Source organism: Hyperolius riggenbachi, chromosome 3 (genome assembly GCF_040937935.1).
Source record: "Hyperolius riggenbachi isolate aHypRig1 chromosome 3, aHypRig1.pri, whole genome shotgun sequence".
Taxonomy (NCBI): domain Eukaryota; kingdom Metazoa; phylum Chordata; class Amphibia; order Anura; family Hyperoliidae; genus Hyperolius; species Hyperolius riggenbachi.
The window spans coordinates 317,784,625-317,808,583 of NC_090648.1; the positions used below are offsets into that span (position 1 = coordinate 317,784,625).

General features: G+C 45.3%; 1 protein-coding gene and 2 non-coding genes across 3 annotated transcripts; all 3 read left to right on the forward strand.

Annotated features, from left to right (window-relative positions):
• Positions 1 to 3,216: 3,216 nt before the first annotated feature.
• RPL18A (ribosomal protein L18a) lies at positions 3,217 to 23,959 on the forward strand. Its single transcript, XM_068276767.1, has 5 exons — positions 3,217 to 3,304; positions 5,173 to 5,352; positions 17,737 to 17,866; positions 18,927 to 19,036; positions 23,804 to 23,959. Exons 1-5 carry the CDS (start codon positions 3,287 to 3,289, stop codon positions 23,894 to 23,896), a joined length of 531 nt encoding a protein of 176 aa, XP_068132868.1. The 5' UTR covers positions 3,217 to 3,286; the 3' UTR covers positions 23,897 to 23,959.
• LOC137564862 (small nucleolar RNA SNORA68) lies at positions 4,952 to 5,083 on the forward strand. The gene has a single exon (XR_011030925.1). It is a non-coding gene; the product is annotated as a small nucleolar RNA SNORA68 (small nucleolar RNA).
• Positions 5,485 to 5,616, forward strand: LOC137564863 (small nucleolar RNA SNORA68). Its single transcript, XR_011030926.1, has one exon. It is a non-coding gene; the product is annotated as a small nucleolar RNA SNORA68 (small nucleolar RNA).

Genomic DNA, 23,959 nt, shown 5'->3' on the forward strand with positions numbered 1-23,959 from the left:
CTTCTCTGCACAGGATGGATGGTGCTACTGGGTGAACATAGCTCCACTAAGTGGTAAATGGCACTTCAGGAGAAAATGGCAATACATTTGTGGGATGGGGGAAATGGAGACTCCACCATGGTGGGAGAATAATGAACATAGGGGATTGGTGGGGTTCCCCATTTATTATTTATTTATTGTATTTATAAAGCGCCAACATATTACGCAGCGCTGCCCATGAATATAGATATACACCCTTGCTGTGCTCACTTCAGTATCCACTCATGTTCATGAAAATCAGGGGCATAACTACAAATCAAATCCCGCCTCCAAGCAAAACTTTTATGCTCTGCAATGTTATTATTATTATTATTTAGTATTTATATAGCGCCAAAATCTTCCACAACGCTGTACAGAGAATATTTTGCTTTGTCACTAACTGTCCCTCAGAGGAGCTCACAATCTAATCCCTATAGTCGTTTGTCTATGTATGTATTGTGTGGTGTATTTATTGTAGTCTAGGGTCAATTTAGGGGGAAGCCAATTAACTTATCTGTTCACACCTTTTTGCCAGTGTCCCCACTCCCCATAGAGATTTCCATAGGCTGGGAGCCCATCTGCCAGGGGTCATATGAAAAATCTGGCACAATGATCCTCCCAAACATAACATGAGGCCAGTGGCCACCACACCTGATCTGGACGATGGACACCTGTATTGGAGATAGGTCTCGTTCACATCTGCTGCGCTGAGAAACGCGTGAAAGCGCGTGGCAAAAAACACATGCGCTTTTGCGCACTTTGCATTGTGCTGCGCTTCTTTAAGGCATGTTGCAGTTGATAATAAAGCTTTGTTTTTCTATGTAAATGTATATTTTTTTCCAAATAGGGGTAAAAAACGTATGCGCTTCTATGCGCTTAAAAAGCGCACCCATTCACTTGCATTGATGTGCGCTTTACAGCTCAACGCACAGAAATGCATGCAACCCCACGTTTTTGTAATGCTGCTCAGCGCAGCGCATAGATGTGAACCAGCTACATTTAATTACATGGGAAAATCAATACCTTGCTGAACGCACAGGGCAGTGCGCTGTGAAAAGCGCACAGAAACGGCCCTGATGTGAACGAGGCCTCAGGAAGAGAAAGCACCTAGCATGTACCTTACATGATGACCACTAGAGTCCTCTAGCATTTGGGATATCACACAGGCACCCCAGGACAAGGAAGTAAAGAAAGGAAGGAGCAGCCAGTAGGTAGAAAAGGGACCGGAACTGTGCTGCGGAAAAGTAAGAGTAGCTTCATCGGCCATCAAAGCGAACACCGCCCTTCCGCCAATCAACTGAAATTTCCCATCCTGCTCAATCTACTGATTGGAAATTGGTCAATCGGGAATCGTTGTTGGTATCGATTTCTAGCAGATTCAAATTATCACCGGATAGCTATACAAAAAAATGATAAATGCCAGATTTAGGGCCTGTTTCCACTACACGCGGATTCTGGATGCAGAAAAACTCCAATGAATGCCTATGGGCTTGTTTTTCCCATCCACCATAAACTTGATCTCTAAATCCTCTCTGTAACAATTATCACTGTGTACAAATTGTTTAAATATCTGTAATACCTGGCATACTTGTATAATTTCTTCTCTTTCTACCTTTGTTACTATCACTATGTTCCCTCTATGCACCGTGGAGTTTTCATGAAAAGTAATTTCGTTGTGTTGAATCTTGAATCTGCAGCATGCTGCAGATTCTCACAGGGCCGCATCTGCCCGCCATCTCCTCCAATATACTACTGCATCTCCTGATGCGGAAGTGACGCAAATGGGAGCAGAAGTGATGCGTAGCTGCATCGACTCCCATTCGCAAATGGAAATGGACCCTTATGGATGGCATGTTTTCAGATTCTGAATACAGAAAAACTGACTCCTATGAATGCCTATGGGCCTGATTCCACTAACGTTTTCATTGTATGGGAAACGGATGCATGGTGCAGAAATCTGCATCAGAAAAATCGCGTTTACTGGAAATAGGCCCATAGACATTCATTGGAGTCAGTTTTTCTGCATTCAGAATCCGTGTGTAGTGGAAACAGGCCCTAAATTGCCACATGCAGAAATCTGGATGCAGAACTAGGGGAAATAGGCCCTTACTCTAAAATTGCATACGTCTTCAGCTACTGACTCCGCAACTTTACTAAACCTGTTGGTGGTGTAGTTAGTGTTTCCCACCGTGGGCCCCCTATTTCTAACAAATTAGTGGTTGCAACCAAAATGCAAAATTGCAGCGAACAGGAAGCTTCCGTGTGCCCCCCCCCCCCCCCAAAGTAGACCCAGGGGTGTAACAATAGACCCTGCAAAGGATGCAGCCGCAGGGGGGCCCGTGGGAGAAGAAGTTTCTTTTCCCTGTCCCGAGACACTGACAAACTAATGACAGAGGACAAAAGCTTTCTTTTCTCTGCACAATTGCATACCTCCCAACTTTTTGAGATAAGAAAGAGGGACACTTAAGCCATGCCCCTGCCACACCTTGACCACGCCCCATCACACCCCTAGTCACGCATATCATAAAAATTTCATAAGAAAGATATGTTGTTTTATAATTCAAACCACACTGGTCCTTTCCATCCTGGCTCATTTTCCTTCATATTAACATTTTAAAATTAGTAATATATCATTTTAAAGGGCGGGAATAAAGTTTAGAGGTCAATCAAACACATTTTTAGTAGAAAGAGGGACAAAGTCCTGAAAGAGGGACAAATGAGGAGGAAAGAGGGACACAGCTCCCAAAGAGGGACTGTCCCTCCAAAAGAGGGACAGTTGGGAGTTATGCAATTGTTCCAATGACTGCAAGGAATCAGGGGGGTGGGTTGGTTAGTAGGGGACCCCAGCCAAAGCTTTGCAGGGGGCTCAGTGATTTCTAGTTACACCCCTGCTAGTGCCAACTGTTAAACCTCACTATGTAGAAAAATAGGAAACAAATAGTAAATGTTCTTTTTATCTGCATTACTAATACTTCACTGTAATATGATGATATATTTCTATCACAACCATCTACATACATACAACCATCTACATACATGCACAGACAGAGAGCCTCAGCACCCACATGTGCCACTCATCTAGTATCTACAACCAACCCGAACCCTACACTTGAAGAGTGTCTCTGGGCAGGGAATGACTGACAGCCTTCTTCACCAATAAACAGCCGAAGGCATCTCGCTAGCGTCCAATAGGCAGAGACGGCAGGGTGACGTATAGCCGCTCGGGCTACAGCACTTCCTTTCGCTCGGCGGCAGGGATCGAGGCAACATGAAGGCATCCGGCACCGTAAGGACGGGCTGGGAATGGCGGTTATACGGGGCTGGCGGTAGAGTCATCCGTACATACATATTACAGGCACCATCAGGAGGTGGCAGAGCTGCTGTGCGGCCCTCACCTGTGTTCCTTGGCCGCTACCTGAGCTCCCGGCCTGCGGCCTACATCATGGCGGCGTCTAGTGCAGCCATGCGGCCACAACTGGGAGCTGTAGGGGGAGAGATGGGCTATGCCATCTCTCAGAATACAGCCTGCTCCAGGAGAGGCTGATGCAATACTCTTCCTGCCAGCCGCTGTACGTGTAGCAGGAGCAGCATTAGTGACTGAGCAGTGGCATGCCTCGAGTCTCTACATACATACATACCCTACCTCGGAGCAGTGCTTTTCAGCGCTGCTAGCTTTGGGCGCAGCCAGCGCCGCCATAGACTGTAATAGGAATCAGTCTATAGCGGCGCTCAGTGAGGAAGGTCGGCTCCGTCAGAAGACGGAGCCGAAGTTGTTTAAAAAACACAATAATTCGGCCTCCAGCGATCGCTGGAAGCCGAATTATTTCATTCCCCCACTATCCATGTCGGCCTGGAGGGGGAATAGTAATTAAAACGTCCCGGACTTGTGCAGAAGCAGGACCAGCCATTTAACAGCTGGATCCTGCGCCCAAGTCTACCAGCGCCGTATTCAAATGTACGCACCCTACCTACCTACATACATACGTTTGTTGCACTTGTTTGCTTACTAAGGGACTTGACTGCTCTCCATCTAGGTCCATATTATTGCAGGCCTAGCTGTTTGGTATGTGCATTTTGTCTCCGGATAAGTTAAACTGATGCTGTATATGTTGGGATAAAAAAAAATTCTTAACATTTGGGATACGATCATATTCAGTATGACAAAACTAAAACAATCTGAACAAAGACTAATTGCTGGCAGAATAAGATACCTTTTTTTTTGTTTGTTTTTTAACACAGCCTAGAATTGGGACTTTACATACACATTTAAAGGGAACCTGAAGTGAGAGGGATAAGATGGCTGACATATTTCATTTGAAACAATACCAGTTGTGTGGCAGTTCTGCTGATCCTCTTCCTTCAATACATTTAGCCATGGACTCTGAACAAGCATACAGAACAGATGTTTCTGACAAAATTAGCTCCATGCTTGTTTCAGGTGTGTGATTTAGACACTACGGATGCCAGGAAGGTGTTCTCTGGCAAGAACTTTCAGTAAGGTAATGCTGCTACTGAGTGCGTTTCAGTTGCTGCCTCGCAAGCCCTTTGAGTAAGACTAGGACTGTCAGGCAAATCTTCTTTAAAAGAAAATTACATCCTCTATACCTCTCACTTCAGGTTCTCTTTACTTCACCATGTAACATGTCACTTTAGGTATCTATGTATGTAATAAAAAAATATTTTCCTGCCTTTTTTTTATGGAGGTACCAGTCTATTTGAGGTGACCCAGCAGGAAACCTCATAGGGAACAGTTTTCCAAATACAGCAATCGACCGAATGGTGTGGGTGTAGATTACAACCTATCAAAAACCTCATCCAATCATGTTACGGTAGCAGAATTTTTACTATGAGGTAGCCTGCTTGTTGCCCCTTAAGTAGACTAGTGCTTTTTGGATTCCTAATTGTCCTCTGTTGATAATTAAGATATTGGTGTTATGCACACAAAACCCAAAGTTCATTGTGTTGCCTCCACGATGATCTTGTCTGTTGTGCATATAGTAATGGTACCTTGTCGCCTTTCTGGAGCTCTCGTACTCCTGATAGTGAAATCTAAGGTACTACAGCATAAATTTGTTATATTTATTTATTTTTTTACTTTTAACATGGATTTGGAAACATTAACTGTCTTTTCTTCACAACTGGTTTTCTTTGCAGCTTCGGGAGTACAAAGTCATTGGGCGTAGTTTGCCCACGACAAAAGTGCCAGCCCCACCTCTCTATAGGATGCGTATTTTTGCACCCAACCATGTTGTCGCAAAGTCACGATTCTGGTATTTTGTGTCTCAACTAAAAAAGATGAAGAAGGCATCTGGAGAAATTGTATATTGTGGACAAGTAAGTGCTAACTTGATCTCCACTTGGACAGCTATGTTTACTTTCCTACCCTTTTACATTTCAATCTACTTCATATATAATGCATTTTAAATCATTTAGTCATCTTAATCTTACGCATTTTGAAGGGTTGGAAGTGCACAATAAACCCAAAAATTATTACTCTGCTGTGTAATAAATTTTGTCTGCTGTGCACAAATAATTAGTACTTTGTCGCCTTTCAAGTGCTGGTGTGCCTCTGAAAGTGAAACTAAAGGTACCACAGTTTAAAACAAATTTCTTGTCACAAATTTAACCTTTTGGGGACCGCCTGCAGTAGATTCTACGCCACACTTGTGGCTGTTCTAGCCTGATGCGACGTAGGATTTTACACCACCTGGGACTTAGCGGCAGAACGAGCAGGGATGTCGGTGAGAGCGGAGGTGTCCACAGCGGCTCATCGCTGGAGCATGGAAGGTGAGTGAAGGCTGCTGGTGAAAGGGGGGGCATCTGGCCCAGCAAGCCCTAACAGGCTCTGACTGGGGTTTCTGACCCCCCCCCCCATGCAAAAGTGCCTGGCTCTTAAGGGGGGGTTAGGTCCCGAAAGGGTTAAAAAGGCTTTTGTGGCACTGCGCTGCAGATGACCTGTACTTTGGGAACACTTGGAAAAGGAATTGTGTATTCTTAAGCCTCGTAGACACCCACTAGATAAATGCAGTCAATAACGGACCACCTCTGCCAAGGATCTCCAATGCTCTCGGAAGCTCAGCCAGCGCTGCTTCTGTTCAGCCTCCACTCTGTAAGGTTATCGGGGGGGTGTCCTTATTCCCGTTGGGTGACATGTCATGTACAAGGCTTGAGTGCCATGGTATAGTGGTTTAGGACCACCCCCATTCTTCAATTTCCCTTGTAAATTAAAGCTTGCAGATTTTTGGTAGATTGTCCAAAGTTTTGGCCCTACAATGTAACTGCATAAAATAGGCTTGTAGATTTTTGTCACCTGAAACAAATTGACATGATAGTCTGAGGAGGTAATATACCTTCTGTATACTTTCCCCATGAGGTTGGCACTTCAAACCTTGTACGCAAGCTAGATGGTTCTTGGCTGAGGAGGCCATTTTGGGCCGCCTCTGCCGAGAATCTCGCATGTGTACAGAATCCCCTAATAACGCCCCACCCTGGGTTTCAGCGAGTAATCTGGCAGATTGTCTCAGCTGAGGGCATTGTTGTCCTGCTTAACCCACCTGTGCCATGCTGCTCCAGCAAACCTCTTGCATGGCGACTAAATGTGCTGCTAGTAAACACATCTGTGCAGCCTCTGCCCCCGAACTGTCACCCAAAGGATAGAGTCCCGATCCCTGATGAGTGACAGTCCTCGTATGAGGCTTTTCTCTGCAGCAGTCCACCAGGTTGGAACACCCAGAAAATCACTGTTTTACAGTGAATGCCAAATGTTTTGGCAGTGTCCTAACTGATAAATGTTGTTATGCATTATCTGTGGCATTAATTTTTAGTATTGGCAATTCACATTGTTTTGATCACGCTGATCAAATCTTTTAGAGCTCATTTCCACTATCGCAAATTCGCATGCGTTTTTCGCATGCAAATTCGCATAGCAATACAGGTGAATGGGACTGTTTCCGCTTGTCAGGATTCCTTTGCGTTTTTCTGTGCAGAAAAAATTTGCATGGCAGAGCCATCAGAATTCGCATACTGCTATGCGAATCGCATACAATGTATTTAATAGGAAATTCGCATGAGGTTTGGGTATGCAAATTTTCATGCAAATTCGCATAGAAACAATGGAAAAGCACACCAGCACTGCCATGGTTAAATTCGCATACATCGTCAAAATTCGCATGGACCCGCATGCAAATTTTTACCACGGTGATTCGCACCGCACAAGTGGAAATGCAGCCTAAAGGCTCATACACACATCAGACTATAGTCTTTGGAAAATGAAAGATCACAGACCAATCTTGCCACCCTTCATGTAGTATGAGAGCCATACTCTACACAGTCTTTTCTATGGAGCTGAACTCCCCATCAGACAAATCTTTGCAAGATGCTGCACACACAGATGCTGTACAGACACAAAAGATCAGTATTTGCAAAAGATCCGTTCCTGCAAATTGCAATGAAAGTCTGAGATCTGCAGATCATCATACACACATGATTTAACTGACATTCATCTGCAGATCTGAAAATCCATCCTGGTGGATCTGATCTGCAGATGAATGTCAGTCAAATCAAGTGTGTATGATGATCTGCAGATCTCATAGACTATCATTGCAATTTGCAGGAATGGATTTTTGGCAGGAACAGATCTTTTGCAGATACTGATCTTTTGTGTCTGTACATCATCTGTGTGTTCAGCATCTTGCAAAGATTTTTTTCTGATGTGGAGTTCAGCTCCATAGAAAAGACTGTGTAGAGTATGGCTCTCATACTACATGGAAGGGGGTAAAATTGGTCTGTGATCTTTCATTTTCCAAAGACTATGGTCTGATGTGTGTATGAGCCTTAAGGGTTCTATTGCAATAATGGGTCTGGATTTTGACCCAAGGGAAAGAGTGTTGGGCAGGGCTGCAGTGGTGTTTGACTGGCTGCATTAAACCGTGTGATGCTGGGGTTTTATCAGTTTTCAATAGACTTCCAGCTGACTGCTATGGAGAATCGATGAGCTGTGTATGGAACAAATTGGCCCTACTTTAGTTTCCAAGTGGAGAGGGCACAATCCTTTTGCCGCATCTGAAGGGAATTGATCGGTCTGAGGAGCTGTCAGCCATACTATCTCAGAAAAAACCCCACATATATAAGTAGATAAATACTTGCTCTACTTACATAACGTATGTATTGCTCTGTCCAAGTCTTGATTTTAGGGATTTTTCTACAGTTAAAAAAAAATCTTTCTTAGCATTTTACATATCAACAGTAGCTATTTTGAAGCCAATCCTAATGTAATTTCCTCCCTTACGCTCTTCTGCCTTATTTGCCCACCCTTCACTATAGATTGGGCAATATTTTTCATGCTGAGACAATGCACTTTCCTAATGCCTCCATGGCAGCACCTATGGGTAGTGGCCCCGCCCCCAGCCCCCTATAGGACAGGTATCTAGTATAAATTGAATGTAGCCTGACTCCACCCTGTCTATGTTTTTCGTCCTTGCCCTCGACAGAGTATCTGGTCTGCGTGCACCCTTACCTCCTCAGACGCCAGGTTCAGCCTCTCCTGGTGGAGCCTTGACTCTAATAGAGTCTCTAAGGGCTGCCCCGTTCTGCTGGTCTTGGGGGCATGGTGGCTTCACGAATTGCGGGCTGTCAGGTGGAGAGATAAACTCTCTCCTTATAGGTGGGCCACGTTATTCAGGCTGGCTAATAGCCGGCGGGGCAAAGGATCCATGTCAGCCGTTTTTTTTTTTCCCCTGCTCTCCGCTTCAGAAGCAGGGATATGCCGGCCCGAGTGTCAGTGACGTCACTTCCGGTTGCGCTCCGCGAAACCGGAAGTAGGAAGTAGACTCTACTCCGGAGCGTCTCTATGCGCTCCAGGACTCGGGGCAAACACAGGGGGGCGGGGAGGCTTAATGGAAGGGCCTGATAGGCCTATTTAAGCAGGCAAGATGGCGGGGAGCGGCGTCTTTCGCCGAAATTCAGCGTGGACTCTGCGGTGACCGCTCCCTGCCTCTTGCAATCACAATCCTAGTGTGGTTTTCCCTGGAAGGTAGGTTTGGCAATTTTACCACCTCACCTTTCTATCTGCCCTCATGGACGCAGCCATACTCGGTGCTGGTTTTTATCTTTTTTCCCAGCATGTCCCAGGCTGATATGGATCCCGGCTTGCCCGACACAGACCAGCCACAGGATGTCAGGTAAGGGTGCCCTAGGTGAGGTTTTTTTTCTTTCCCTTTTAGCAAAAAGAGTGCGAAGACTAAAACGACATGTTTTATTCATGTCTCCTGACAGCCCGGCTACAGTCTCATCGGAGCAACCATCCGGTTCACACTCTTCGCAACGGTCAAGTTCCGGTAAAAGAAAGAGCTCCAAAAGTGACTCGCCGAAAAAACATCACCACAAGCGACCCCCAAAGAACTGTTGGGCGTGTGGAGAAACTACATTACCTGGAAAATTAGTATGTAGTGAATGCTTCAACCAGATGCCACGTGAAGAACGACCTGTCGAGGTCTCACACCTAATAAAACAGGCAGTACAGGAATCGATGGCAGAATACATTGCAGCACTACCACAGTCAGCTCCGGCTACAGAACCTGTACCGTCTACTTCACGCCACGACTCGGACTCCCAGATGGAGGAAACAGAAGTGGGATTCAATTTCTCTATGGTAGAGCCGTACGTGAATGCGGTCAGACAGGCCATCGAATGGGAGGAAGATTCTGAGGAGGAATCAACGAAAGAAAGAAAACAAAAGAGAACATATTATAAACATCTTAAAAAAACCTGCACTACTTTCCCGTTCATGGAAGAGATCCAGGAAGTCATCCAGGAGGAATGGGAAAAGGCGGACAAAAAGATTCCTCTGAATAACAAGCTGTCAAAATTATACCCTTTACCAGCAAAGAAATCAGGCACTCTAGATAATGCCCCAGTGGTGGACGCATCAGTCATAAGACTGGCGAAACATGTAACACTACCTTTGGAGGACGCTATATCCTTCCGAGATCCCATCGATAGAAAGATGGACATGGATTTGAAGAAATCATACACTGTATCTGGCGGAGCAATGAAACCAGCAGTTACTCTAACATCAGTCGCAAAGGCCATACGGGCCTGGACGGATAATTTGGAGTCGGCAATAGCTGATGGCACAGATAGGGAGACTTTGATCAGCGCTTTACAGGAGTTTAAGCTATCAGCAGACTTCATAGGAGAAGCCGCGGTGGATATTATCCGCTCTATATCCAGGGCAATGTTTTATTCAGTTACCACCAGGAGGGCTCTATGGCTAAGAGCGTGGTCAGCGGATACGAATTCAAAACAGAACTGGTGTAAGATTCCTTTTGATGGGAAAAATCTTTTCGGAGAACTTATGGACAAGGCCATCACCAGAGTCACGGGTGGAAAATCTGGACTTATACCGCATGATCGCAAAACAAGAAGACCTCCGCCACCTCAGCAAAGCAGAAATCAGCAGTCGCGATTTAGAAATTCCAGGTCTTACCGTCCAGGGAAAGACTATAAGAAAACATGGCAAGGAGGCCAGGCAACGCTAACCAGACTCAACAAACAGAAGGCTTCCAACCCTACTAACAGTGCACCTAAGGGTTTTTGATGGGCCGCCCGCTCAGGTGTGTCCTGTGGGCGGAAGGTTGCAATCCTTCAGACACATCTGGGCGGAGGACTGTCGAAATCACTGGGTGATAAGGACAATTTGCTACGGTCACAGATGGGCGTTCAGACAGGAACCACCGGATTCCCACTTTACACCAACAAGGATCCCAGGCTCTACACACAAGAGGAAGATTCTAGAAGAGTATATTCAGGACTTAATAGCCAAAAGAGCAATTTGCCCTGTTCCAGTCCAGGAAAGAGGGAGCGGAATCTACTCTCCCTTGTTTTTTGTAACAAAGAAGACGGGAGACCTAAGACCCGTGCTAGACCTCAGATCCCTCAACAGTCTAATAGAATTACCCAGATTCAAGATGGAGTCCCTCCAGTCCATTGTATCGGCAGCCAGAGTGGCAGATTAGATGCTATCAGTGGATTTGGTGGACGCCTACTTACACGTCCCAATTCACAAGGATTTCCAACGCTACTTACGTTTCGCCATAGGGGACTTACACCTCCAATTCACCTGCCTCCCCTTTGGGATAAATACAGCACCCAGAACCTTTACCAAGATACTGGTTCAGATAGTAGCTCTTCTGAGACTGAAGGGGTTGAGGATATACCACTACCTCGACGACATCACACTGCTAGCACAGAGTCGGGAGAAAATCCTAGAACAGAGGGAGCTGCTGCTGAACGAACTTCAACGCTTTGGATGGCTAATAAGCTGGAGGAAAAGCCAACTATTCCCCACACAAGATATGATTTTCCTGGGTGCACGCTTTATAACCACTCAGAATGCAGTGAAATTACCGGAGGAGAAAAGAAACAACATCTTAGGAAAGATAAGAATCACGATAGAGGCACCCAAACTTCAAGCCCGACAGTGTCTGAGTCTTTTAGGGACATTGACATCCACCATCCCCATGATCAAATGGGCTCAATGGCATACCAGAGTCTTCCAATGGGGTTTCCTGACACAGTGGGGGAAGAAGAAGAGTATGTATCAATGGATCTACTTAGATATAACGATGAGGAACAGTTTATGTTGGTGGTTGAACCCAGACAACCTGAACAGACATCAGCAAATCCAATCACAGAAGGAGATAGTGATCACAACCGACGCGAGTATGAAGGGCTGGGGAGCCCACTTGGAAAATCAGTTTGCTCAGGGACTATGGTCACGAACGGAAACTACAGAACCAGCGAATATACTCGAACTAAGGGCAATCCTATATGCCCTAGAATATTTTCAGAATCTGATAGTCAACAAGCCAGTTCTAGTCAGGAGCGACAACACAACAGCAGTAACATACATCAACAAGCAGGGAGGAACAAGGAGCTTACGATTACTCCAACAGACTGCACCGATTATGCATTTCGCGGAGACACATCTACTCAGCTTAAGAGCAGTTTACATCCCGGGCCAGTCGAATGTGAGAGCGGACTATCTCAGCAGACATCAGGTAGACAACAAGGAGTGGTCGTTGCACCCGGACATATTCCAGAGGATTTGCAAGAAATGGGGATCCCCAGACCTGGATTTGATGGCGACAAAGGACAACACAGTGTGCCCGTTTCATCTCCAGAGCTTATTGTCCCCAAGCAGAGGGAGTAGATGTTCTCACGGCGGACTGGAAATGCAAACTGGGTTACATGTTCCCGCCGACACCAATGATAAACAGGGTACTGAGAAGGTTGGCACAGGAGAACACAACAGTCATAGCCATACTACCATTCTGGAACCACCGACCATGGTTTCCACTACTATGGGAACTGAAGATAGCTGCTCCGTGGAAACTTCCGGTCACTCCTCAACTTCTATCGCAGGGCCCAGTCTATCATCCAGACATTCAGAGACTACATTTGATGGCCTGGCTTTTGAAGGGGAGAGGCTAAAGCAGGTCGGTTGTTCAGAAGAGGTTATTAATACAATCCTTAGAGCCCGTAAACCATCCACAAACAAGACATATCATCGTATATGGAAAAGATTCATTCAATATGCGACTGAAAAGGGGTTCAACTCTTCGAAGCCAGAAGCTTGTAACATCTTAGCGTTTCTGCAAACCGGTTTGGAGAAGGACTTGAGCTACTCAGCACTGAAAGTCCAGGTTACAGCCCTATCTGCTCTGACTAATGTCAGATGGGCGCTTAACCCCCTAGTAATACAATTCCTTAGGGGCGTTATTAAAATCAAACCTCCAAACAAGACGCTGTTCCCAAAGTGGGACTTACCTGTAGTCCTAGAGGCACTAAGAAAAACCCCATTTGAACCCCTGGATAATTGCGATCTATGGAACGCAACTATTAAAACTGTTTTCCTTACGGCGGTATCCTCCGCCAGAAGAGTTTCTGAACTCCAAGCTATGGGCATAAAAGAACCTTACCTAAGCTTTTTCCCGGATAGGGTGGTCATCAGACCCATGCCACACTTTGTACCCAAGGTGGCGACAACATACCATTTCAACAAGGATTGGACTCTTCCCACCTTTCAGGTAGAAGGTACTCACCTACCGGACACACTGGATGTAGGGCGGATGCTCAAAAAATACTTAGAATTAACGGCAGAAATTAGAAAGACAGAAAGATTCTTCATCATTCCAACAGGTTATAGGAAGGGGGAGCCAGCTACCTCTAGAACAATTTCTTCATGGATAGTGAAAGCTATTCAAACTACTTATAACCTCTCCAATCTCGAACCTCCCACTAATCTGAGAGCACATTCTACAAGATCAGTAGCAACGTCCTGGGCAGCATATGCTGGAATTCCAGCAGATCAAATATGCCAGGCAGCAAACTGGAAAACTATAAATACTTTTATGCAACACTACAGGGTTGATCCCGCAGTGAATTCAACTGTGAACTTTGGGAGGACAGTATTGTCTGTTTAAAGATCTTTAATTGTATTGTGAGATAATAAATCTTCTTTTCTTTGATGCACTTGCAGACCGTCTCCCGCCCAATTTTGTTCTTATTACTTGTGACTAGTTAGATCCCATAGGTGCTGCCATGGAGGCATTAGGAAAACGGAAAATTGTATACTTACCTACCGGTAATTTTCCTTTCCTGATGCATCCATGGCAGCAACATAGGACCCACCCGGGTCTCGGCAAGTCCGAAAGCTATAGACAGGGTGGAGTCAGGCTACATTCAATTTATACTAGATACCTGTCCTATAGGGGGCTGGGGGCGGGGCCACTACCCATAGGTGCTGCCATGGATGCATCAGGAAAGGAAAATTACCGGTAGGTAAGTATACAATTTTCCGTTATCAGAGTAAAGGCACGTATACACACCATATTTCCACACACGACTGGTCTGCCAGACCCTCCTGCTGTGCCGTTTAGCCGACAGTAGCACGTGTGTACGCGCTGTCGGCAGACTGATACAACAACAACAACAACAAATAACATTTGTAAAGCGCTTTTCTCCCATGGGACTCAAAGCGCATAAGCATGGCTCCGACCATCGTGGTACAGGGGAAGAATTTTATAAATCTGGAAATGCCAGGCTAAACAGGTGGCTTTTCAGTCTGGATTTGAATAGCTCCAGGGATGGTGCTGTCTTTACTGGGTGTGGTAGGGAGTTCCAAAGAGTAGGGGCAGCATGACAGAAGGCTCTGTCTCCAGATTTTTTGAGGTGCACTCTGGGAGTGACCAAGTTTATAGAACTTGCTGATCTGAGGTTGTGAGAGGTGTGGTGCAGCTTCAGCAAGTCCTTCATGTATCCAGGGCCCAGATTGTGCAGGGATTTGAATGTCAGCAGTCCAATCTTGAAGAGTATTCTCCATTCTACTGGTAGCCAGTGCAGTGAGCGAAGGATCGGTGTAATGTGACAGTGGCGAGGCTGGTTTGTTAGCAATCTGGCAGCAGCATTCTGCACTAATTGCAGGCGACGCAAGTCTTTTTTGGGGAGGCCAGCATAAAGGGCATTGCAGTAGTCCAGCCGTGATGTGATGAAGGCGTGGACTAGGGTTGGAAGATCCTCTGGGGGAATCAGATGTTTAATCTTTGCAATGTTCTTCAGATGAAAGAAGGAAGATTTAACTACAGATGAAATTTGGTTTCTGAAACTCAATTCCCCATCGATTAGTACGCCAAGGCTGCGCACAAGGTTGGAGCTGTTTATGTCTGAATTCCCAATCCTGATTGGTGTTGCTTTAGGATAGAGCTGTTTTGATGGCGAGCACTGGCTTTGGACAAACAGGACCTCAGTTTTGTCAGCATTCAGTTTCAACCAGTTATCATTCATCCATGCCTGAAGCTCAGCTAAGCAAGAGTTTATTTTTGGGGTAGGGTCTGTTCCACCAGGTTTGAAGGACAGGTATAGCTGTGTGTCATCGGCGTAGCAGTGGTACGTCAGGCCATGTCGTTGGATAAGTGTACCGAGTGGCAACATGTAGATTGCAAACAGCAGAGGGGATAGGATTGATCCTTGTGGCACTCCGAATTGTAGAGGTGCAGGTTTGGACATTATAGGTCCTAGGGATACTCTCTGTGATCTGTCAGTCAGGAATGATCTGAACCACTGGAGGACTGATCCACTGATGCCACAGTACTCCTGCAGTCTGTTAAGCAGGATTTCATGGTCAACTGTATCAAAAGCAGCTGAGAGATCCAACAGGATTAGGATGGAGCATTCCCCTCTGTCCCTTGCCATGAGCAGATCGTTGCAGACTTGGATGAGGGCTGTTTCACAGCTGTGGTGTTTCTTAAAGCCAGATTGTAGAGGGTCCAGGATGTTGTTTACTGACAGCCTGGTTTCAAGTTGCAGATAGACAGCCTTTTCAATAACTTTACCTAAGAAGGGGAGGTTGGAGACAGGTCTGTAGCTGCTCATAGCATCTGGATCCATGGAAGGTTTTTTGAGAAGGGGCTTGATGATTCCTTCTTTTAGAGAGGTAGGAAACCTCCCTGCTTGCAGAGAGCAATTTACTATTTTGTGAAATGCTGGACCAAGCAGGTCAGGGCATTTCAGCATATGTTTAGTTGGTCCAGGGTCCAGGTCGCAGGTTGTCTGGTGGAGACGACAGAGGGTGTCTGAGATCTCTTCCTCACTAATACTTTTGAAATCAGTCCAGGGTGTTAGGTTGTTTTTGCAGCTATTTCCATTAGTTGCATGAGTCTTGGGTGCTGTGGACTGAATGAGAGACCGAATAGAAGATACTTTGTCAGCAAAGTAGCAGGCAAATTTCTCACATAGCTCCTTTGAGGGAGTTATAGTGGGTTTTAGACAGGATGGATTACATAGTCTATCAACTGTGCGGAATAGTTGGGCTGGTCTGTTGGCGGCCTTTGCGATCTCCTGTGATAGGTAGGAGGATTTTTTCTTGGTGATCGCATTTTGGTAGCTTTCCCGGTGAGAGACAAGGGTGTGTTTATCTTTTGAATTCTGAGATTTTCGCCACTTCCTTTCTAGTCTGCGCACTTCTTTCTTTAGGTCCTTTAGTGAGCTGTTTCTGAACATCTGCACAGCAGGAGGGTCTGGCGGACCCGTCGTGTATGCGCCTTAACAGAGGTGTGGGAGGGGAAAACAGAAGGTAAAGACGCTCCAGCCAATCAGGCTGCATTAGTTAAGTCTGAGGGGAAGTAGAGAAGCAAAAAAGGACAACCCAGCATGCCCTGCAACTTCCTTTTTTGTGTGTACCAAATAAGTCTGGTAAACTGGGGAATGATTTATCAACAATAAAAGTAATAGAGATTTTTAACTTTGAATTGCCTGGTTAGCATCCTTATTGTTTACCAGATAAAAATAAAGAATTGATTTTATGCCCGACAGTTACACTTCAAAGAAATATCGAGGCGAAAAGCCTGGGGGCAATAGAGGCCATCCATAGGTGTCAGCACCTTAGCTGCTAAATGCTAAAGGCCTCTTTCAGATGGATGGCTGAACTGCGCGCTTGCCTGAATTGCATTGGTTGTAACACCACACACATGTCAAGCGTTGACATGCATTGGTGTTACTGGGTGGCAGAGAACTGCGGCATGTTGAGTCTGAGCGCGGTCGTGCTTAAATGATTCCATAAGGGCTGCCCAAGCAGTGCCTGTACCAAGGGCCTGACTGATGCAGGGACTCGCCACCTGTCTGCTTCCCGTGTGAAAGAGGCCTTACTGCGGTGTCAGTTTTCTTCTGAGAGGCTCTGTCATCTTTTAAATTGGTCCGGTATAGGCTGCAATGAAAGCATGTCTGTGACCTATGAACCAGATCTAGTTAAGCTGAGCATGCACACTAGCACTGTGCCACCGCTCTGTCCATGCTTCCTGTGCTATTTGTGAGAATGCAGGGATCACAAATGGTGGTGGCACTGAGCTACTGCGCATGCTCGACTCTAGATCTGATTCAAAGATTGCTGACTAATGCTGGGTACACACTGAGATTTTCTGGTCGATTTACTGTCGAATCGATTATTTCCAACATGTTTGGCTTTCAGATCGATTTCCGAGCATTCTCCGATAGAGTTCCTATTAAAGTGAACGGAAATCGATCGGAAAGAAAATCGAACATTTTGGAAATCGTTCTGACAGTAAATCTGCCAGAAACCTCATAGTGTGTACCCAGCATTATTCTCGTTGTGGCCTATACTGGACTGATTTGAATGTCGTCTGAGCTTGGGGGGGGGGGGGCGCGTTAGGGGACTACACAGTTGTAAGTATTTGCTAAGGTGTTGACCTATGGATGACTTCTGTTTCCCCCTAGATATTTAAGTATATTGCATCTGAAAGGGTAATTTACTGACTCAATTCACAGTGAGTAGTTAAATTGTGATAATATAGATCCAACTGTTAGAGACACAAACATGGAATTTCCCTTTGAATTCTTTTGTAATCTAGAAATAAGGGAAACAAAGTGAAGCTGTGAGCTAGCGATTATGGTGAACCAGATTCTTTAGAAAATATTTGCTGTGTGCTTGCGCACCCTCCTGCTGAGTGCAGTTGGTGGCAGTTGTAATATGCGCCCGCAGCACTGCATCCACGCTCTGCATATTACAACTGCCTTTTAGATGTATAGATTAGTCTTGTAGAATAGTAGATCAGATTCTTATGCAAAGAAGTCCTGTTTCATGCTAAATGTTGTCATTCTGTATCCTGCTTTTGCATGCTTTTATAACCTAGTTTTCACTTCCAGGTTTTTGAGAAATCCCCACTGAAGGTGAAAAACTTTGGCATCTGGCTGCGTTATGACTCTCGCAGTGGAACACATAACATGTACAGAGAGTACAGAGACTTGACCACAGCTGGTGCTGTGACACAGTGCTGTAAGTAACTAAGACATTTATGCGCATAGATGAACAGCTACACTGTTTTTTGTTTTAATAAGCACCCCTGTTCAGGGGAAAAAATAAATGAATGAAGCCCATGGTGAGCTAGATTGTCCTGATGCTGCTCGTTGTCTCTGGGATCCCGCCTGTTCCCCGCCCCTGGTTTTTTTAAGTGTTCAACAGGATCCTTCAGTCAAATAATTCTTTAAAGTTCCCCCAAGTGACACGCGATTCTGAACTGTGCAGGCACGAGTTCCGAACTGCACGAATGTGGGGAAAGCAGGTGCGCGTTCACTGTGCATGCGCAGTTCCAAATGAAGTTCAGAATCGATCTGCGCTGCTTGGAGTAATCTGCAATAGGTAAGAGGACAGGGACCCCTGAGGACAACAAGCAGAATTCACCCCTAAACTTTGCATGTTCTGACTAGGAGTGCTTTTGTTTTCCACAACCCAAAAGTGTACCCATATGTTAATCAACATAACCATTATCTCTGTTTGTGCATATGCTTATAGATGTGGTCATGTTCAGATTCCTGTCTGACTAGAACAGGAGCAAATCTATAGTTTTGATTGTCGACACTATGGGGTATAGTTTTGATGGTTGACACCATTTGATAACGTTGACACTATGGGGTTGATTCACTAAAGAACATTAGCTTGTGCAGATTGCGTTGTCCGTAATCTTAGCATGTGCGATTTGCGCAGCGCACTATATACATGGTACACCTCTTGCGTTTCTTGAGTAACATGCAACATAAGTGGTGCATAATGTATATAGCTTGCTATGTAAAATGCCTATAAGCCTATTGTGCGCCATCTGCACATGTTGTAATGTTTTTATTTATTTATTTTTTTTGGATCAACCCCTTAAGCTGTAATTCACTGTGGGGAAAAATATGGAACTTTTGAATTTTTAAAGCCAGCCTGCCCATGTCCTGCTGTTTAATACAGGACATTTCTATTCAGCATTATTATTCAAGGTCTGTCAGATTTATAAACCATATTCTAAGCTTTTTCTTTTTTTTTTTTTTTTTTTTGTCCTTCAAATCTTTTGCAGATCGAGATATGGGTGCACGCCATCGTGCTCGTGCCCATGCCATTCAGATCATGAAGGTTGAGGTGATTCCTGCCAGCAAGTGTCGCAGACCTGCCATCAAGCAGTTCCATGTAAGTGAGGCTCTATTACATATCTCAGTGGCTTCTGTCACTCACAAAGGTTTGGTGGCAGCTAACCAGATTTATGGTGGCTTGGTTAAAGCGGAACTGAACTCCGACCTTCCCCTCTGCTCTAGAAGATACGCAACAGCATAATAAACTTTAAAGAATAACAGTTTTTTTACAGCTGATACAAATCTTGCAATAAATCTGCAGTCTACTTCCTGCTTTTATGGAAGCTGACATAGGGTTTACATCCTGTATTTACAAATTAGCTGCTCTAAGGTAGCCAGGTGACACTGCTGAGAAATTAAATTGCACATGTTATCATGGATGCTCTCTGGATGAATTCCGAATGGATTTCATTCGGAGTTCATCCAGATAATTACTGCACCTGATGTGGCTGGTGAGCGGGGTTAAACGTACCCAGCAGCCGTCTTTAATCCGTTCCAAGCCACGTCACGACTACCATGCTTCCTCCTGCAACCCGGAAGGAGGAAGCAAGCGGTAATCACATGACGCAGCGTGGGACGGATTAAAGAAGACTGCTGCTGGGTAAGTTTTTAATCCCCGCTCACCAGCCACAACAGGTGCAGTAATTTATCTGGATGAATTCAGAATGAAATCCATTCGGAATTCATCCGGAGAGCATCCCTGCTTGTGATTAGTCACAGATGAGGGGGAATTAGACAGGCTAAACTCACTAGATACATACAGGGTGCATTTCTCGGTTTTCCTTCTGTCCTGTACAAGAGCTCAGGTCCACGTTAACCGCTTAACGACCGCCTAACGCCGATAGGCTGCGGCAGGTCGTAAGTGGAATTGCATGGAAGCGGCCTGTGTCTCCGTGAACAGCCTGCGAGCCTCTGATCGCGGTGAAAAGCCTGTCGAGCCTTCAATCGTGTCTCGCAGGTGAAATGTAAACACGCGGAGAAGAAATACACCATTCCCCCCCCCCCCCCCCCCCCCCGTTCGGCCACACAGAGCAGGGGAGCAGGAACGATCAGACGACAACTAGGGGGGGAGGGGGGGGAGAGAGTCTGATCTCCCTGCCTAGAACATGATCTGTGCTGCGGGCTGGAGAGCCCACGCAGCACAGATCCTTAGAAAGTCCCCTGGTCCTTAAGTGGAACTACAGGCAGCAGTACATAAGCATTAGTTCCTCCTGCATTCATTTAGATTTGAAATTTGGGTCATCTGCTATTGTGAACCCCAGAGGTGGTTTTTTTTTTTTTTTTTTTTTTTCACAATTCAGCATAGCGTTAGTAAAATAAGATGTAAACCTACCTGCAGTAAGCTGTTATACAGCTTCCCTTCATTTAATGTCTTTGGATATTTTTTTTATGTGATGTAATCCAAGCTTTAGATAGGATTACAGCAGCAAGGAAAAATGTGGTGCCACAAGACACAGTGGCCTCCTAGAAGTGCCTGCTGCAGTCATTTTAACATAAAGGAAGCAGCTGTGCTGTGAAGTCTGAGCCGTCTCTGGAAAAGCTTCTCATTGACCAGCTCTAGTGGTGTAGTGTGTTGGCAGAATAAAGAGTAACTGCAGTGTAATTCTCTTGATACTTTTAAATGTGCCAAAGTACACTGTAAAAATGTAAGACTTGTGGGATGTATGCAATAATGGAACTTTAGGAGTGATCACTATCCCCACCTCTGGTACTTTTTTGTTTTTGTCTTGCACTTGCCCCTCTAGGAAGTTACAGTAGGAAGAAGTTGTAAAGCTCAAGGTGACGGGGCCATAAACAGTATGAATGCCACAATCTTCGACTTGGGTTTTTTACATTGCTTGGTGGCTCATTATAAATGGTGCAATTTATTCTCGAACTGGTCTTGCCCTATAAAAAACAAACATTGAATTAAGTTTATAGTTTGTAAATATTTTGGTACTTCCAGTTCTGTATAAGCATTTAATGTATGGAATAGAGTTGAGATTTTAAAACGCACAGAACTTTGTGAATCATTGAAGGTACTACCAACAGTCCATTTAAAATTTTGCACCTGTCCTTAGAGACTCTGAAGCCAGTATAAATTCTTCTTCTTAACTTTTATTGCTGTCAAGGACCCTCAGCCCTGCTAAACCGCCGCTATCCCGCGGCAAAACGAGGGGTCTATACCCCCCAGATCCCCCTGCAAAATCCACAACTTTCTTGGTCGTGGATTTTGCTGCTCATGGAGGCAGAGCTATGAGCTGCCGCTCTGCCTCCATACGCGTCAATCTGCCGGCGGATCTCAGGCTCTCCCCGCCCCTCTCAGTGAAGGCAGATTTGGGAGAGGCGGTGTTCGGCCGGGATTGACACACAGAGGCAGAGCTACAGCCATTAGTTCTGCCTCATTCAGGAAGCGCTCCCTGGACAAAGGAGAGGGGATTTGGGGGGGTATAGACCCCTCGTTTTGCCACAGGATAGCGGCGGTTTAGCAGGGCTGAGGGTTCTTTACAGCAATACAAGTTAAAAAGAATTTATACTGGCTTCAGAGTCTCTTTAAAGGGAACCAGAGAGGATTCAATATACATACCTGGGGCTTCCTCCAGCCCCATACGCACGGATCGCTCCCACGCCGCCGTCCTCCGCTGCCTGGATCCGCCGCCACCGGGTCCCGTCATTGCCGCAAGTCGGCCGGCGGACGCGGCCAATTCTCCGCATTACAGGGTGCTCTCTCTCCATACAGATACGCATGTGGCTGCTTACTGCGCTGCCGCATGCGTACATGTATGGAGGGAGCCCCTGTGATGCGGACAATTGGCCGCGTCCGCCGGAAGTGACGGGCCCGGTACCGGCGGATCCAGGAAGCTGAGGACGGCGGCGTGGGAGCGATTCAGGCTTATGGAGCTGGAAGAAGCCCCAGGTATGTATAAAATCATTTTCTTTTTTCAACCCCCCGTTCCTCTCTGGTTCCCTTTAACGTGATTCTGTATAGTTGAAAAGTCACATAAAGGCTCCTGTGTTATGCTGGGGCTGCACGGTACGTTTCTGTACCGTGTATCGGCCAGCTGACAATCAGCTGGCCCGATCAAGCCGCTCGATCCCCGCCGGCGGACAATGGCAGGGAATCGAGTGCTGATAAGGAAGCGCTGGTGGGGACGAGCGGTAATCGATCCGCGGGGACGCGGCTGAGGTCGATCTGGCGGCTAATAGGCCACCGGATCGACTCGTGTATTCCCAGCATTAGTCCCGTGTACTAACACTGCTATGTAAAATACTGCAAACATGACAGCCATACAGTACACAGAGCTAAAGTGATCTCTCCAATGGGACAGTGATCTCTCTGGGCAAAGATTTTGGAAATGATCTATTGAACCATCTAATCACCTGAAAAACGAACAGTGTATTTCCAGCATTAAGCAATGTCTGACTCCCAGGTGCATTGTTCTAATCATCCCACCAGTCAGGAGCTTCTCTATCATGCGCCATTCACCCTTTGTAGCAGCAGACAAGTCTGGAGCTTCTAAGCTGGTGAAGAATCTGAACAGCACTTGACCCTGAACTGTTGCATGAGTCTAATTCCTGTGGGCACAGTCCATGTATGTATGTATGTGGCATTAGACTAATCCACCAGTGATTGTCACTCCACATTTTCATAACCCTGTAAATTAAATTGACTGAGGAGCTGTTGTGTTTCAATACGCAGAATGAGATGCTATTTGCTGGCATTTGAATGAACACAAACAAGCGGATTGTCTTATATGGAATAAGGCTATGCTCACTCTAAATGTGTTTTCACATGAGCTTTGTTAAGCATAACATGCAAGTTTTGTATGCAATAAGCTTTACACGCTCGTATAAAAAATACATTGTCCAAGGAAACCCATGTTGGTGAGGAAAGAATGCATTGCATGTAATCTAATGCATTGATTAACACAGGGTTTTCAGTTCTTATGCATTTCAATGTTGCATAAAAAAGTAATCAAAATGGACCTGCTATACACATCCACTTTTGATTGCCCAATGACTATACTTTTACAATCTCCATGTAGTATGAGGGTTTGCCTACACAATCTGTTCATAATCTATCTGGATGCCCTCCTACTAAATGGAAGTGGTAAAATTTACCAATCAAAATTGGATGTTTGTATGCACCCTTAAAGCATACCCAGGGATGACTTGAATAAAGAGATATTTGCCTAAGAGGGAAGCCTCTGGATCCTGCAGAAGCTACCCATGTCCTCCTGGCCCCCACTGTTACTGCATTTGGAACCCTGAAACATATCTGATAAGAGCTTCTTAGCTTCTTAGAACTGTTGTGGCAGTGCTCATCTTCATGCATGAGCGCAGTTGTACTGTGCCTGCATTTCTGTAAAAAAAATATTTTTTTTTTTCTCTAAATAGGAAGGCGGCAAGCAGTTGGGAGAGTTCAATAATATTTTCACTGCTCATTAACTGCTTGTGGAAAACTGTCTTTAGAATGGGTCAGTAAACTGCATTAGCTTTATCAGGTGGGCTCTGGTGTGTAGCCATGCCCCCTTGAGGAATAAGCTATTGCCCCTTCAGTGCTGGAGATACAGGAAAGGATGCAGCCATTTTCTTCAAGGGGGTGCGGCTACAAGCTGAACCTTGGCTGATGGCTCCATTGACTCTTGCATCTAATGCTGTTTGTTTGTCCTAGTTATAACTCAGGCCACAGGTGCACTTTTAGAAGGACTCAGTGTTTGTCTGCAATATTTACTAGTATTAAAAATCTCTTATTTTTAATGCTTAATTTAAGTTTGGATTAACAAAAATAAACTATTATACATTTATTTTAATTTTTTTTTTTTTTTTTTTTTTTTTTTTTTAGGACTCCAAGATCAAGTTCCCACTGCCACACAGAGTTCTGCGTCGCCAGCACAAGCCCCGCTTCACCACCAAGAGACCAAATACCTTCTTTTAAGCAAGGGGAAAACTTGCTGCTTGTTCTTTGGTCAAATAAAATTATTTGTGGAAAAAAAACAAA